Below are 14,852 nucleotides of genomic sequence, written 5' to 3'. Positions count from 1 at the left end.
ATTAAGAGTAGTGCAGTGCATAGCATACATTAAGTTACCAATAGCACTAGCACACTCAATTTATGCAATTATTCTACCAAAATTTTTAGTTAATTTGCAATAAATATCATATAGAGTATTTATTTCCCTCAATATAATGAAATTGACAAAGAGTAAAACTCCCACTATGTTACAGCTAGGTAGTTTTAGGCAGATCCCTCAAGGATAATAACTAAAATATAAATCTAGATAGCAATTTTAAAATTCTTCCATGAATAAATTAAAGAATAATAATGTTGATTGTAGGTAAAAATGAAGAGGAGACAAAAAAGAAAAGTTAATAGATTTTTGTTCCAAACTGCTATTTATAAAGTATTTGCATCTCTTCGAACATATACAACAGTTTACTTTGTATCCATTAGAATAATTACATCTGTTCACTTACACCTTTTAGAATAAATACAATCGCTCACTTTATATCTCTTAGAACAATTACATCTGTTCACTTATACCTTTTATAACAGATACAACCGTTCACTTTGTATCTCTTAGAATAATTACATCTGTTTACTTATGCCTCTTAGAACATATACAACCGTTCACTTATACCACTTATAATAGATACAACCATTCACTTATACCTCTTAGAAAAGATACAACCATTCACTTTGTATCTTTTAGAACAATTATATTTGTTCACTTATACCTTTTACAACAGATACAACCGTTCACTTTGTATCTCTTAGAATAATTACATCTGTTGACTTATACCTCTTAAAATATATACAATCGTTCACTTATACCTCTTAGAACAGATATAACCATTCACTTATACCTCTTAGAATAGATACAACCATTCACTTTGCATCTCTTAGAACAATTATATTTATTTATTTACACTTTTTAAAACAGATATAACTATCGGTAATAAATAGTATATTCTGATGCCTTTTAATGAACAGACATAACTCTTTCGAAATGAGATAAATTTTTCTATCACTAATATTTTTAACAATATCCCCACCTAGTTAGTGATAGCCACAATCAATATGAGTTAGGATTTATGCATACACAAAGTATTTTTTGACTTATGCAGATAAATCTTATTAACTTTTTTAACACATTTACCATGAGTTTTAGCATCATAATATAACCTTATATTTTTTCTAATTATAAGCATGTCATCAACATAAAGACAAATTATCACATAAAAAACTTTTTAATGTGTAAGTATTTCTGAATCTCTTTAAGAGAAAAGTCATATGTAGCATACAGTAATTTCTTCCTATAATCATTCAAACTAGAAGTATGATGTGCTAATTACAATGATTTAGGAAATACCACTTTCAAATCCTTAAACTTTGAAACTAAAATAAGCAACTCATGGACTTATCCATAACATGCAGATTATCAAGCATTTAGAAATCAGAATATTTCATAATGAAAAATTTATCCATACTTTTTTTTTTATTGTATTCGAATTGTAATGAATTCTAGATTTTCTTTGGAGACTTGACAGAGGTAAACAAATCATATAGCCTATCTGATGAGTTGTTGAGAATATGACTCTGCATGGTAATTCATATTCTTTTTCTGATCTGCTTTCACCTTCTTAGTGTGCATAATTTGTTCCTTAAAATGATTAAGTTTCACGAACTCTTGATTCATCACGGAAATAGCCTTATGTAGGAGCGGAAGCATAAAAATTGTTAGATTAGAACATTGAATTCAAAAATTTTCTTCTAGAGTTTCATGCATCATGCAATATCCATTATATACTTAATTGATTTCAATGTTCAAATGCATATTAAAACACTTTTAATATGTATTAGAATCTACATTTGCCATTTAAGATTTTTGAATTAATAAATTACATACAAGAATATGTGCACTAACCTTTTAATGCACTGTAGATGTGATTGGTACCTTTGGGAAGCAACTAGAACCCCAAATGTTGTCCTTCTAGTTTGTCCACACCAACATCACCAATGGCATCCCCTTGAATAGCTTCTCAAGTCATTCCAACCAATTAGAAATTAGGGATTTGCCTTTAGAGAGGTTGTAGATGTATATAAAACACTAGAAATAATTTCTAGCAATTTTAATTCAAGAGAATATGGATAATTTTCTTTGAATTGATGTGAGAAGAAGAAGAAGAAGAGAGGAAGAGAGCTTTATAGGTGGCGGCACCTCTTTAGAAAAATCAGAATGTGTGTATTTTATTTTTTATTCTTTTCCTTTTATAATTAGGTCATCACTTAAAACTTTTGCCACATGTCATCACCTGATTGCATCTTGAATTTTAATTGACCTAATTACATTAAGCTAAGTGTCAAAGCTAGATTTAATCTTGACTTTGATCATCTTATATAATTGGAAGACAAATGGCAAGCTTATATGGTGCCATGTGTCACCATCTCATGGTGCCACATGTCACCCTATGAAATGACCAAATTATCCTTGTGTTTTAATTTTGAGTTCTCAACCCAAAATAATTATTTCTCCTCTTCTAATCAATTTATATCAAATATAAATTAATTAATTAATCTCTATTAATTAATTTCTCATAATTAAATTCATATTTAAACACTTTAAATATAATTTTAACTTATACTATACATCCAATAACTTAGATTTGATTTCAAGTCATGCTAGGGACTTTGCAATCTTATTACAAACCAAACCTATTTAATTAATTAATTAAACTTTTTAATTAATCAATTAAATCATATTTTACTTGATGATTATCTTATATATGTGTGTGACTTACTAGGCTCATCACTAATTGGCAATGAGATATGATATTAACTCTTAATATCATCAGAACTCTTTCTTACCATAAATGATTTCTCTAAATCATTTTAGACATCTTATAGACCATGGTTGACACCTAGCATAGCATGCCATGGCCACCCAATCAGTAACTAGGAATACCTTTAAATGAACCTATAATCATATATTATCATGCACTGGAATCTCTCTGTTATAAAATTCCAATTCGAGCTGGAGTCATGGTTTATGTCAAACTCCATTTACTATGAATATTATGTTTTTTTTTTTAATTCCAGTTCTTGATTAAAAAGATTTTCTCATCAGAAACTCTTTTATGATTAAATCTGTCTGTCCTGGCCAGGAACTTAAAATATCAAGAACAATTAAATGAACATAGGATTTTATCTCTATTTACTTAGGGTAACAGATTCCATCTTGATCAACACCTATCTCCATATATAACTGGTAGGAGCCAATACATGCCCATATACCCATACACAGTATAAGTATGAAAGCAGTATCAAACTCAAATCACCTATATACAAGATAACTGTGCTATCTCAGGTCTAAACATTATATGCACTGATATGATTTATGACAATGCATTAACAAGAGTAAACTCCACGTGCTTGTCATAAGTGTCACTGGTTCGGCCTACTTATCATGCATAAGTGCCTATCATGTTTGCTATATGGCATGAGACTCACCATTCCATCTTATTTACATCTCATATAAATAACTTGGGAACAAACATGATTACAATTTTTCTGGATAAGTCATGTCTTTATTGTGAAGTATCCTCGATTGTGAACCAATTTATGATACTTTGTGCTAGAATAATGTCACTCATATTCTTAACAACTTAAGAATATAATTTCTAACAAAATATCAATGGGCCTTTTCTATTACACATAAATATATTATGTAAACGGAAAAGTAAAAATGCCTTTTTATTAATAAAGCATGTACAAAATACATACTTAATGCTATGCTCTAGGGCATTCTACTTCATTCATTATAATATTTTAGACCCATCTTCTCAAGATGTCAGTCTAGCTGAGTTTGTGACATGGGCTTAGTGAATAGATTAGTTGGATTTTCAGCTGATGCTATTTTCTGTATGGCTATATCGCCTTGCCTAACTATCTCTTTGATAATGTGGTAGCGCCTTTCAATGTGTTTGGATTTTTGGTGAGACCGGGGTTTCTTAGCCTGTATGACTGCTCCATTGTTGTCACAGTGGAGTGGAACTGCTGACTCAATGGAAGGAACTACTGCAAGTTCTGTCATGAACTTCTTTATCCAAACAGCTTCCTTTGCAGCATTTAATGCAGTAATATACTCAGCCTCTATAGTGAAATCTGCAGTCGTACTCTATTTGGAACTCTTCCAAATGACTGCACCTCCATTACAAATGAACACATACCCAGAGGTAGACTTTCTATCATCGATATCTGATTCGAAATTAGAATCAGTATAACCATTCAATTGCAAGTCACCACCTCCATAAATCAAGAATATATCCTTAGTTCTTCTCAAGTACTTAAGGATATTCTCGATAGCTATCCATTGTTCCAAACCTGGATTGGATTGAAACCTGCTAGTCAAACTAATAGCATATGCGATATTCGGCTTAGTACACAACATTGCATACATCAAACTTCTAATAGCCGAAGCATATGGAATCCTGACGATTTTATCTCTTTCTTCAGGTGCCTTTGGAGATATCTCTTTAGAAAGGTGGATACCATGTCTCACAGGTAACAATCCTCTCTTGGAATCAAACATGTTAAACCTCTTTAACACCTTTTCCAAGTATAGACTTTGTGATAAACTAATTATTCTTTCACTCTATCTCTATAGATGCGAATCCCAAGAATATAAGTTGCCTCCCCTAAGTCTTTCATGGAGAATGTATTTGACAACCATACCTTTACAGCTGTCAACATACCTATGTCATTACCCATCAACAAAATGTCATCCACATAGAAGACAACGAAATTGATAGCACTATCACAAACCTTCTTATATACATATGGCTCATCCTCATTTTTGATAAAACCAAATGACTTAATGGCTTCATCAAAATGGATGTTCCAACTCCTCGAAGCTTGTTTCAACCCATAAATGGATCGCTTTAGCTTGCATACTTTGGAACCATCTTGGGATTCAAAACTCCTAGGTTGTTCCATGAAAATGTTTTCTTCAATGTATCCATTGAGAAAGTTGTTTTGACATCCATTTTCCAAATCTCATAATCATAGTATGCAGCTATTGCTGATAAAATCTTAATTGATTTAAGCATGGCAACAGGCGAGAAAGTTTCCTCATAGTCGATTCCTTGCCTTTGGCGAAACCCTTTTGCTACTAGCCTTGCTTTATAGGTCTCTACCTTTCCATCAGAACCAATTTTCTTCTTGAAAAACCATTTATTCCCTATAGGTACAATACCTTCAGGTGGATCAACAAGATCCCAAACTTGATTCTTATACATAGAATCAATTTCGGATTTCATAGCATCAATCCATTTTGAAGAGTCTATATTTGATATAGCTTCTTCATAGGTAAGTGGATCATCTCCATGATCTACTTCTTCATGAGTAAACAACTCTTGTTCTTCTTCATGAAGAAAACTATATCTCACTAGTAGGTGAGATATCCTGGTTGATCTGCGAGGAATAGCTATAGATGTTTCATTAATAGGCGTAGGTTGGCTAGATGGATCTATATCCATCTGACCTATTGGTTGATCAGAATTCTCCAATTCTAACTCTATTTGCCTTCCTTTGCCTCCTTCTTAAACAAACTGTTGTTCAAGGAATATGGCATCTCTACTTACCACAACCTTTTGTGATGTATGCAAATAAAAATAATATCTAAAACTCTCTTTTGGATATCCAACAAATCAACATTTTCTGATATGGTTTTAAATTTATTAGTGTTTAGCTTTTTGATATAAGCTGGACAACCCCAAATCTTAACATGCTTAAGACTTGATTTTCTTCTATGCCATATCGCATAAGGTGTGGAAAATACTGATTTTGATGGAATCCTATTTAGAATATGTAAAGCTAATTCGAATGCAAATCCCCAAAAGGAGATTGGCATATCAGTATAGCTCATCATACTATGTACCATATCTAATAGAGTACGATTTCTCCTTTCAGATACACCATTCAGCTGTGGTGTTCCTGGAGGAGTCAGCTAGGAAATAATGCCATGCTCTTTCAAGTATTCATCAAATTCAGTACTCAAGTATTCACCTCTACGATCTGATCGAAGAGCTTTACTACTTTTTCCTGTTTGATTTTCTACTTCAGATTTAAATTCTTTGAACTTTTCAAAGGATTCATGTTTGTATTTTATAAAATATAAATACCCAAACCTTGATTTATTATCAATAAAGGTAATAAAGTAATGAAAACCACCTCTAGCCATTTCTTTAAATGGACCACACACATCACTATGTATTAGCTCCAAAATATTTTCAGCTCTTAGTCCTTGTCCAATAAAGGGTGATCTAGTCATTTTGCCTTGAAGGCAGGATTCACAAGTTGGAGTAGGTTCAGAACCCAATGAGGATAAAATCCCCATTTTCTCTAGTTTTGCAATCCTATCTTCTGCAACATGACCTAATCTTAAGTGCCAAATATATTTTGAACTTGAGTTGATTTTCATCATGTCATTGCACTCTTTTAGATTACTTGCATTCAATTTGTGTTTGTCATTATTATCCAAATAATAAAAACCATCATGTATATAACCCGAGCCAACATATTTATTTCCAAAATAAATGTTGTAAACATCATCTGTGAACTGAAATTCATAGCCATTTCTAATCAAACTAGATATAGAAATGATATTCTTAAAAGCATCAGGTACATATAAAATATCATTCAAATACAAAACATGTCCACACATGTAAAAAGATTTAGATCCTATGGCTAAAGCTTCAACAGTTGAGCCATCGCCAATCTGGAGTCTAACATCTCGAGAACGCAAGCTGCTACTATTTGCTAGTTCCTGCATATCAGAAGAAATGTGAGAACTGGCACCAGTATCTAAAACCCAAGCTGTAGATGAACTATGAGTATCATCAGAATCTAAATAATAAGACACAGACATACCTTCTGAAGGTCTATCTTTCTTATCCTTCAGAGAAGCAAGATACTCTGGGCAGTTCCATTTCAAGTGTCCATCCTTTTGGCAGTGGAAACACTTTCCTTTGCCTCCATCAGCTTTAGTCTTCCCCTTCTGTTTGGCTATTTTCTTGGAAGGATCAGGAATTTGAGGTTTCTTTTTCTTGTTACCCTTCTCTTTGTTGGACTTTCCAGCAGAAGAAGATGCAATCAAAGCTATCTCTTTTCCTTTATTGCCCGGTATATTCTTTTGGGCAATAAATAGCATGTTAAGTAAACCAGCCAAGGTGTATTCCTACTTAGTCATATAAAAATTTGTCACAAAATTCCCAAATGACTCAAGAAGGGATTGAAGGATCAAATCTGTTTGTAGTTGGAAATCCATGTGAAAGTCAAGATGTTCCAGCTACTTAATCAGCTGAATCATCTTATGGACATGATCCCCAACATTCTGTCCCTCAGACATCCTCATGCGAAATAGCTGCCTAGATATCTCATACCTAGCATTCCTACTATGCTCACCATACAACTCTTGCAGGTGAAGGAGGATCTCACTTGCATATTGCATATTTTCATGTTGCTTCTGTAACTCATTACTCATAGAAGCAAGCATGTAACACTTAGCTCTCATATCATGCTCCTTCCATTTGTCCAAAGTTTCATGTTTCTCTTGAGTGGCCTCTGGAGGTAAGGAACCGGGAACCTTTGAGTCTAGAACATATCCTATATGTTCAAGGTTTAGGACAAGTTTCAATTTTCTTAGCCAATCAGAAAGATTAGGTCCTGTCAACCTATTGTGATCAAGTATGCTCGCGAGGATATTGGATGGTGGTGGTTGTGGTGTGCTCATTATTATCAGAAAATTAACCACAGAAAATAACCAGATTAATTAGTAAATGTATCATGTAATTAATCAAAATGATTATGGTCTTTTAATCAAATTGGTCCTCCCACTAACTTAGCAAATCCTACACTTCTAAAGTAGAAAACGGAAATACTAGTTGGATGGATTTCTAGTGAGTGATTGAATTCTCATAGTCTTATTGATCATCCTCAGGCACATCCATTATTGGAATTACAATAAACTGTAAGTGAGCAACTCATTGCCCATCTCATCTCATGTGAGGTTCAATCATTTATCCAGCCCCTAATGCTCAAAATCTCAGGCACATTCATTATTGACTTATCTTGCATTAGTTAAGTTGATCCCATTGAGCCAGTAAACATGCAAATAATTTTTAATATCCTTTAGCGCATCCATTATTGGCCACCAAACCATTTACATATTTATAACATCTCATGTTTAACAATTACTCTTAAGAAAATCTCTTAAATTAATTGCATCATATGCAAGTTATTTAAAATTTCTTAAAATAATTGCCTCAATAGAGGGCCCATGAAATAATTACCTTTAATTATACTATTTCCAACTTAATCATTTATTTAGAAGATTTTGTGATCGGCTTAATTACTATTATGGTCTCACTTTGCACATTATCTATTTGGCATGCATATATCATATACTTGCATACATTCCCATACATCTCATGCATACATGGATAAACAATAAATATGATATGATCATGAACTTTCTAAGGGATTCAATTCTGAGCCACCAAGAATTGAATCAGGGCATTCCTAGGTGCATTTTATTCATTCATATTATAAGAGTTGCTGAAGGAGTACATAATCAACACTTGATTTTGAATTTCTCCCATTGGTCCCACCAATGCTCTTAACCTCCTTGATCTTCTTGCAATCCAATTACATATTAATACTTGGCATACCAAGGCGAATTTACAAGAATATGGACTTTAATGTCCTCAAATAAATGAAATTACAACCCAAAAATATTACAACCTTTATAATACATGCCACCAAAATAAAATTAATTATTTTACAATCCAAAGAAAAATAAAAGAAATAAATTCATCACATTGATTTTTTATTGTCCATGATCATCCATCATGCATATTACTATTTAATAATTTAAAATATACATACTAAAATTAAATTAAATATCTCATATTCAACTAAAAAATTCAGATTTAATCTCATTCAAAAAAATTTAAAAATTCATATTTGAATCTTATTTAAACAAACTTAAAAATTCAGATTTGAATCTCATTCAAAACAAGTTTAAAAATTCAGATTTGAATCAAAATTTAATTGTGTGATTAAAACTCATAATTAAACATTTTAGTTAGTCATAGGCCTAATTATGGGCCTTAAAACCAAGCCCACACTCAAGCCTAAAAACCATGTGCATGCTTAGACCCATCAAACATGGCCAAACCATGCGCACCATCATGGTGATAACCAAGACGCCACCTTTGTTGGTCCAACCAGCAATGAAACAATCAACTCTTGACCAAATCACACAATTAAATCACATATTAAACAATCTAAATGACAAATATAGTGGCTCTAATACTAATTGTAGGAGCGGAAGCAGGAAAATTGTTAGATTAGAACATTGAATTCAAAAATTTTATTCTAGGGTTTCATGCATCATGCAATACCATTATATACCTAATTGATTTCAATGTTCAAATGCATATTAAAACACTTTTAATATGTATTAGGATCTACATTTTCCATTTAAGATTTTTGAATTAACAAATTAATTCATTAGAACCCTAGATTAATACAAGAATATGTGCACTAACCTTTTGACGCACAGTAGGTGTGATTGGTACCTTTGGGAAGCACCTAGGACCCCAAATGTTGTCCCTCTAGTTTTTCCACACCAAGATCACCAATGGCAGTCCCTTGAACAGCTTCTCAAGCCTTGCCAACCAATTAGAAATTAGGGATTTGCCTTTAGAGAGGTTGTAGATGTATATAGGACACTAGAAACAATTTCTAGCAATTGTAATTCAAGAGAATATGGACAATTCTCTTTGAGTTGATGAAAGAAGAAGAAGAAGAGAGGAAGAGAGCTTTATGGGTGGCAGCACCTCTTTAGAAAAATCAGAATGTGTGTATTTTATTTTTCATTCTTTTCCTTTTATAATTAGATCATCATTTAAAACCCTTGCCACATGTCATCACCTGATTACATCTTGAATTTTAATTGACCTAATCACATTAAGCCAAGTGTTAAAGCTAGATTTAATCTTGACTTTGATAATCTTACATAATTAGAAGACAAATGGCAAGCTTATGTGGTGCCATGTGTCACCATCTCATTGTGCCACATGTCATCCTGTGAAATAACTAAATTACTCTTGTTTTAATTTTGAGTTCTCAACCCAAAATAATTATTTCTCCTCTTCTAATCAATTTATATCAAATATAAATTAATTAATTAATCTCCATTAATTAATTTCTCATAATTAAATTTATATTTAAACACTTTAAATATAAATTTAACTTATACTATATATCCAATAACCTAGATTTGGTTTCGAGCCATGCTAGGGACTTTGCAACTTATTGCAAACCAAACCTATCTAATTAATTAATTAAACTCTTTAATTAATCAATTAAATCACATTTTACTTGGTAATTATCTTGTATATGTGTGTGACTTACTAGGCTCATCACTAATTGGCAATGAGATATGATATTAACTCTTAATATCATCAGAACTCTTTCTTACCATAAATGATTTCTCTAAATTATTTTAGACATCTCATAGACCATGGTTGATACCTAGCATAGCATATCATGGCCACCTAATCAGTAACAAGGAATACCTTTAAATGAACTTATAATCATATGTTATCATGCACTAGAATCTCTCTATTACAAAATTCCAATTCAAGCTGGAGTCATGGTTTATGTCAAACTCCATTTGCTATGAATATTATGTTCTCTTTTAATTCCAGTTCTTGATTAAAAAAATTTTCTCATCAGAAACTCTTTTCTGATTAAATCTGTCTGTCCTAGCCAGGAACTTGAAATATAAAAAACAATTAAATGAACATAGGATTTTATCCCTATTTACATTGGGTAACAGAGTCCATCTTGATCAACACCTATCTCCATATATAATTGGTAGGAGCCAACACATGCCCATATATCCATACACAGTATAAGTATGAAAGCAGTATCAAACTCAAACCACCTATATACAAGATAACTGTGCTATTTCAGGTCTAAAGATTATATGCACTAATATGATTTATGACAATGCATTGACAAGAGTAAACTCCACGTGCTTGTCATAAGTGTCACTGGTTCGGCCTACTTATCATGCATAAGTGTCTATCATGTTTGTTATATGGCATAAGACTCACCATTTCATCTTATTTACATCTCATATAAATAACTTGGGAATAAACATGATTACAATCTTTCTGGATAAGTCATGTCCTTATTGTAAAGTATCATCGATTGTAAACCAATTTATGATACTTTGCACTAGAAATAATGTCACTCGTATTCTTAACAGCTTAAGAATAGAATTTCTAACAAAATATCAATAGACATTTTCTATTACACATAAATATATTATGTAAATGGAAATAAATGGAAAAGTGAAAATACATTTTTATTAATAAAATATGTATAAAATACATACTTAATTATATGATTTAGGGCATACTACTAACACCTTAGACTCCATTGTGATTAATACCTTAAAATTGTTGATGCAGTGGATGTAGAATAGGCTTTGAAGCGTGATGAATCACTATCTTTAAGGTATTAACTGCCCCCACTAGATTGCTGCAAGGTTATGGCAATATACCTCCAGGATACAACAAAGTTTAAAATCTGCAAACAGCAACTCCTGAAGATTTTCCTTAAGAACTCTTGATACGAACTGAATTTAGAGAAACTAGAAGAAAAGAAGAAGAAATAGAAGTAGTATATATATCTGGATTGAAAAAACTCATCAATATTTATAAAGAATGAAAAGGTATATCACCTTTTCCAGATAGACACATCTATCTATCACCAATAGATACAACTGTTTGTGTAAAAGACATGTCTGTTTATTAACAGATACCTATACAAATAGTTGTGACTGTTTGTATAAAATAGACATATTTATTTATTAACAGACACATATACAAACAGTTGTAACTGTTTATATAGAATAGACATGTCTGTTTATTAACAGACATATCTATTTGTTAATAAACACATCTGTTCGTAATTTATTTATAAAAATTACAATAACATAATTACTTTATTTCACACATATACGTGACAAGTGTTATAATAGAATAATATATATATATATATATATATATATATATATATATATATATAATTCTATACACATTTCACTCTTATCATTTCTTCACTTTCTTATATTTTAACAATATAGGAATTCTTTCTCTCTATACTATCTAACATACAAGCTATTTATAACATAAGATAGCTTCGGTAAATTATTCATTCTGCGTGCCTTGTCATTTCCTTTGCTAATGCAAATGTATGATAAATGCTGACATTGAATATTGGTCTGTTTGATGTTGCTGTTCTATTTTAGTGTTACTATTTTAAAACTACTATATATATATATATATAATTCTATACACATTTCACTCTTATCATTTCTTCACTTTCTTATATTTTAACAATATAGGAATTCTTTCTCTCTATACTATCTAACATACAAGCTATTTATAACATAAGATAGCTTCGGTAAATTATTCATTCTGCGTGCCTTGTCATTTCCTTTGCTAATGCAAATGTATGATAAATGCTGACATTGAATATTGGTCTGTTTGATGTTGCTGTTCTATTTTAGTGTTACTATTTTAAAACTACTGTTTTGAAAAATTACTTTATTTTTGTTAACATATATATCTATATATAATTGGAAAACATATATTGATGTATTTAGTCTTTCAGACTAATGAAATTTCATTTTATCAATTAAAAAAAAAAAAAATCCTTACTTGGAAAGCGTACATAGATGCCTTTGTGATATATTCTAATTCATGCGATACTGCTCAAAATATGAGACAAAAATGATTGCAGACCTTCCTATCCTCGTAAGTCAACATACGCATTTTATTTTAATGTATGAATATTTTTTTTATTACACTTGAAAATGAGATTACTAAAACTTGTTTATCAAATCCAACGTACAAAGACAGGCTTAAATCGACAAACAAAAGAGTTTCTTCTCCAGGGACCCATTGGACTTTTAAAAAAAAAAAACAATATAAAAAAAAATCCATCTTGTTTTAAATCTTTTAACGTATGACAGATTTCCATATATTCTGTTTTCAAGAATCATAAGAATTTATTTCAGAAATTTTTGCAGCAGGTACTGGCTGCTGCCTTTTCTCTATGAATCAATTACAGGTGTTCCTCATAATTCTTTGTTTCTTCTTCTTCTTCTTCTTCCTCAATGTCAATGCCCAAAACACATCAAATTCTCCATCGGGTGTCCTCAATCCACTCCATCCAAGCCTCGTAGCTGTGGTTAGCATCATCTCAATTATGCTCTCTGTAACTTTCCTCATACTTGCCTATGCAAAATTCTGTCGCAGAAACACAACTGGTGTTCATCTCTTAGTCCATGACACATATCACCAAAATTTCCTTCCCCTCAGTCGTTCAAGGTCTAGATTTTCTGGCATTGATAGAGCGGTGATTGATTCGCTCCCCTTCTTCAGGTTCTCTTCTCTCAAGGGCTCAAAACAAGGCCTAGAGTGTGCAGTTTGCTTATCAATATTCGAAGATACCGAGATTCTTCGATTGTTGCCCAAGTGTAAGCATGCATTTCACAAGAACTGCATTGACCGGTGGCTAGAAAGTCACTCTAGCTGTCCTCTCTGTAGGTACAAGTTCGACCCAAAGGATCTCAAGAGCCTTAGCATTTCCAATAGTTTGAGATACTTACAAAACTCTTCCAATCTCACTGAGGATCCTAATCTTTCACTCTTTGTCCAGAGAGAGCAAGATTATCATGGGTCGTCAAGATTTAACCTTGGAAGCAATGACAAAGGCAACAAACAAGAATTATTGCTTGTTCGAGAAGGTAATAACAATAATGACAACCAGAAACTCTTGCATAAATTCAAGCACAAGATCATTATCTCCGACGTTATTATCAAGAACCGATGGAGTGATGTTAATTCCTCAGACTTCTTGTCCTTGAAATCTGAGATGCTCAGTGTCATGTCAAGCAACAGGTTCTCTCCTTCGAACTCAAGCAGTGCAGGATTCTATAACAGTACTCTGTCCGTGAATGAAAATATAGAGAAGATCAAAGGGGACATAGAGAGGAAGAGATTATACGAGTCCAAGATTAGCAAAGTTGAGAGAAGTGATTCGTTTTCAACTTCAAGTTTTCCCTCTACTTCATATACGGAGGAAAAAAAAAGTTGGTCGAAAATGATTAGTCCTGCAGAGAAGAGATCAATGTCTGAGATTACAATCTGTTCAAGGTTCAATGAATTAGATCTGAAGAGCAAAATCAAAGAATCTGTATCCCCAAGGAGCAGTAGTGAACAGGAAGACAAGATAAGGAGGCTTTGGTTACCAATAGCACGAAGAACAGTTCAATGGTTTGCAGGTAGAGAAAGAAACTTACAAGTGCTAGGAACATCAAACGTGTGATATTTGATTAATTATAGCTAAAAGAAGGTTTATGAATTTCATGTAGCCCTCTCCCATATTCAGATGTTCTTGTTAATTACTATCATGTGCATTCAAATAATTTTCAAAAATTTTTATTTCAATAATAATACCAAACAGATTTCAAGTCGAGAATTAATATATATGTTCTCTAAATTGCGATTAAAATATTAATCTCAATCTCATCAAATCCTAATGAGATGAATTTGAGTGATAAATAATTAAATTTAAGATAAATTTAAATTTAAAAAATAATATTCACGTCAAATTTCTAATCCAGTTGAAGTTTAATGTGTTGAGTACATATAACTGATTTGTTAAATATAAAATATACATTTTCATAATAATATTAATAAATTTTTTATATATTATATTTTCAATAAATAAAATTTAATTTACTATATTAGATTATTA

The 14,852-nt window shown here is 31.8% G+C and overlaps 1 protein-coding gene across 1 annotated transcript; it reads left to right on the top strand.

Annotated features, from left to right (window-relative positions):
* Positions 1 to 13,131: 13,131 nt before the first annotated feature.
* Positions 13,132 to 14,463, top strand: LOC110639780 (E3 ubiquitin-protein ligase ATL42-like). Its single transcript, XM_021790859.2, has one exon. The coding sequence runs from the start codon at positions 13,146 to 13,148 to the stop codon at positions 14,418 to 14,420; it is 1,275 nt and encodes a 424-aa protein (XP_021646551.2). The 5' UTR covers positions 13,132 to 13,145; the 3' UTR covers positions 14,421 to 14,463.
* The last annotated feature ends 389 nt before the right edge of the window (positions 14,464 to 14,852 follow it).

This window comes from Hevea brasiliensis, chromosome 4 (genome assembly GCF_030052815.1).
Source record: "Hevea brasiliensis isolate MT/VB/25A 57/8 chromosome 4, ASM3005281v1, whole genome shotgun sequence".
Lineage (NCBI taxonomy): Eukaryota > Viridiplantae > Streptophyta > Magnoliopsida > Malpighiales > Euphorbiaceae > Hevea > Hevea brasiliensis.
This window is presented reverse-complemented; position numbering and strand designations above follow the sequence as displayed.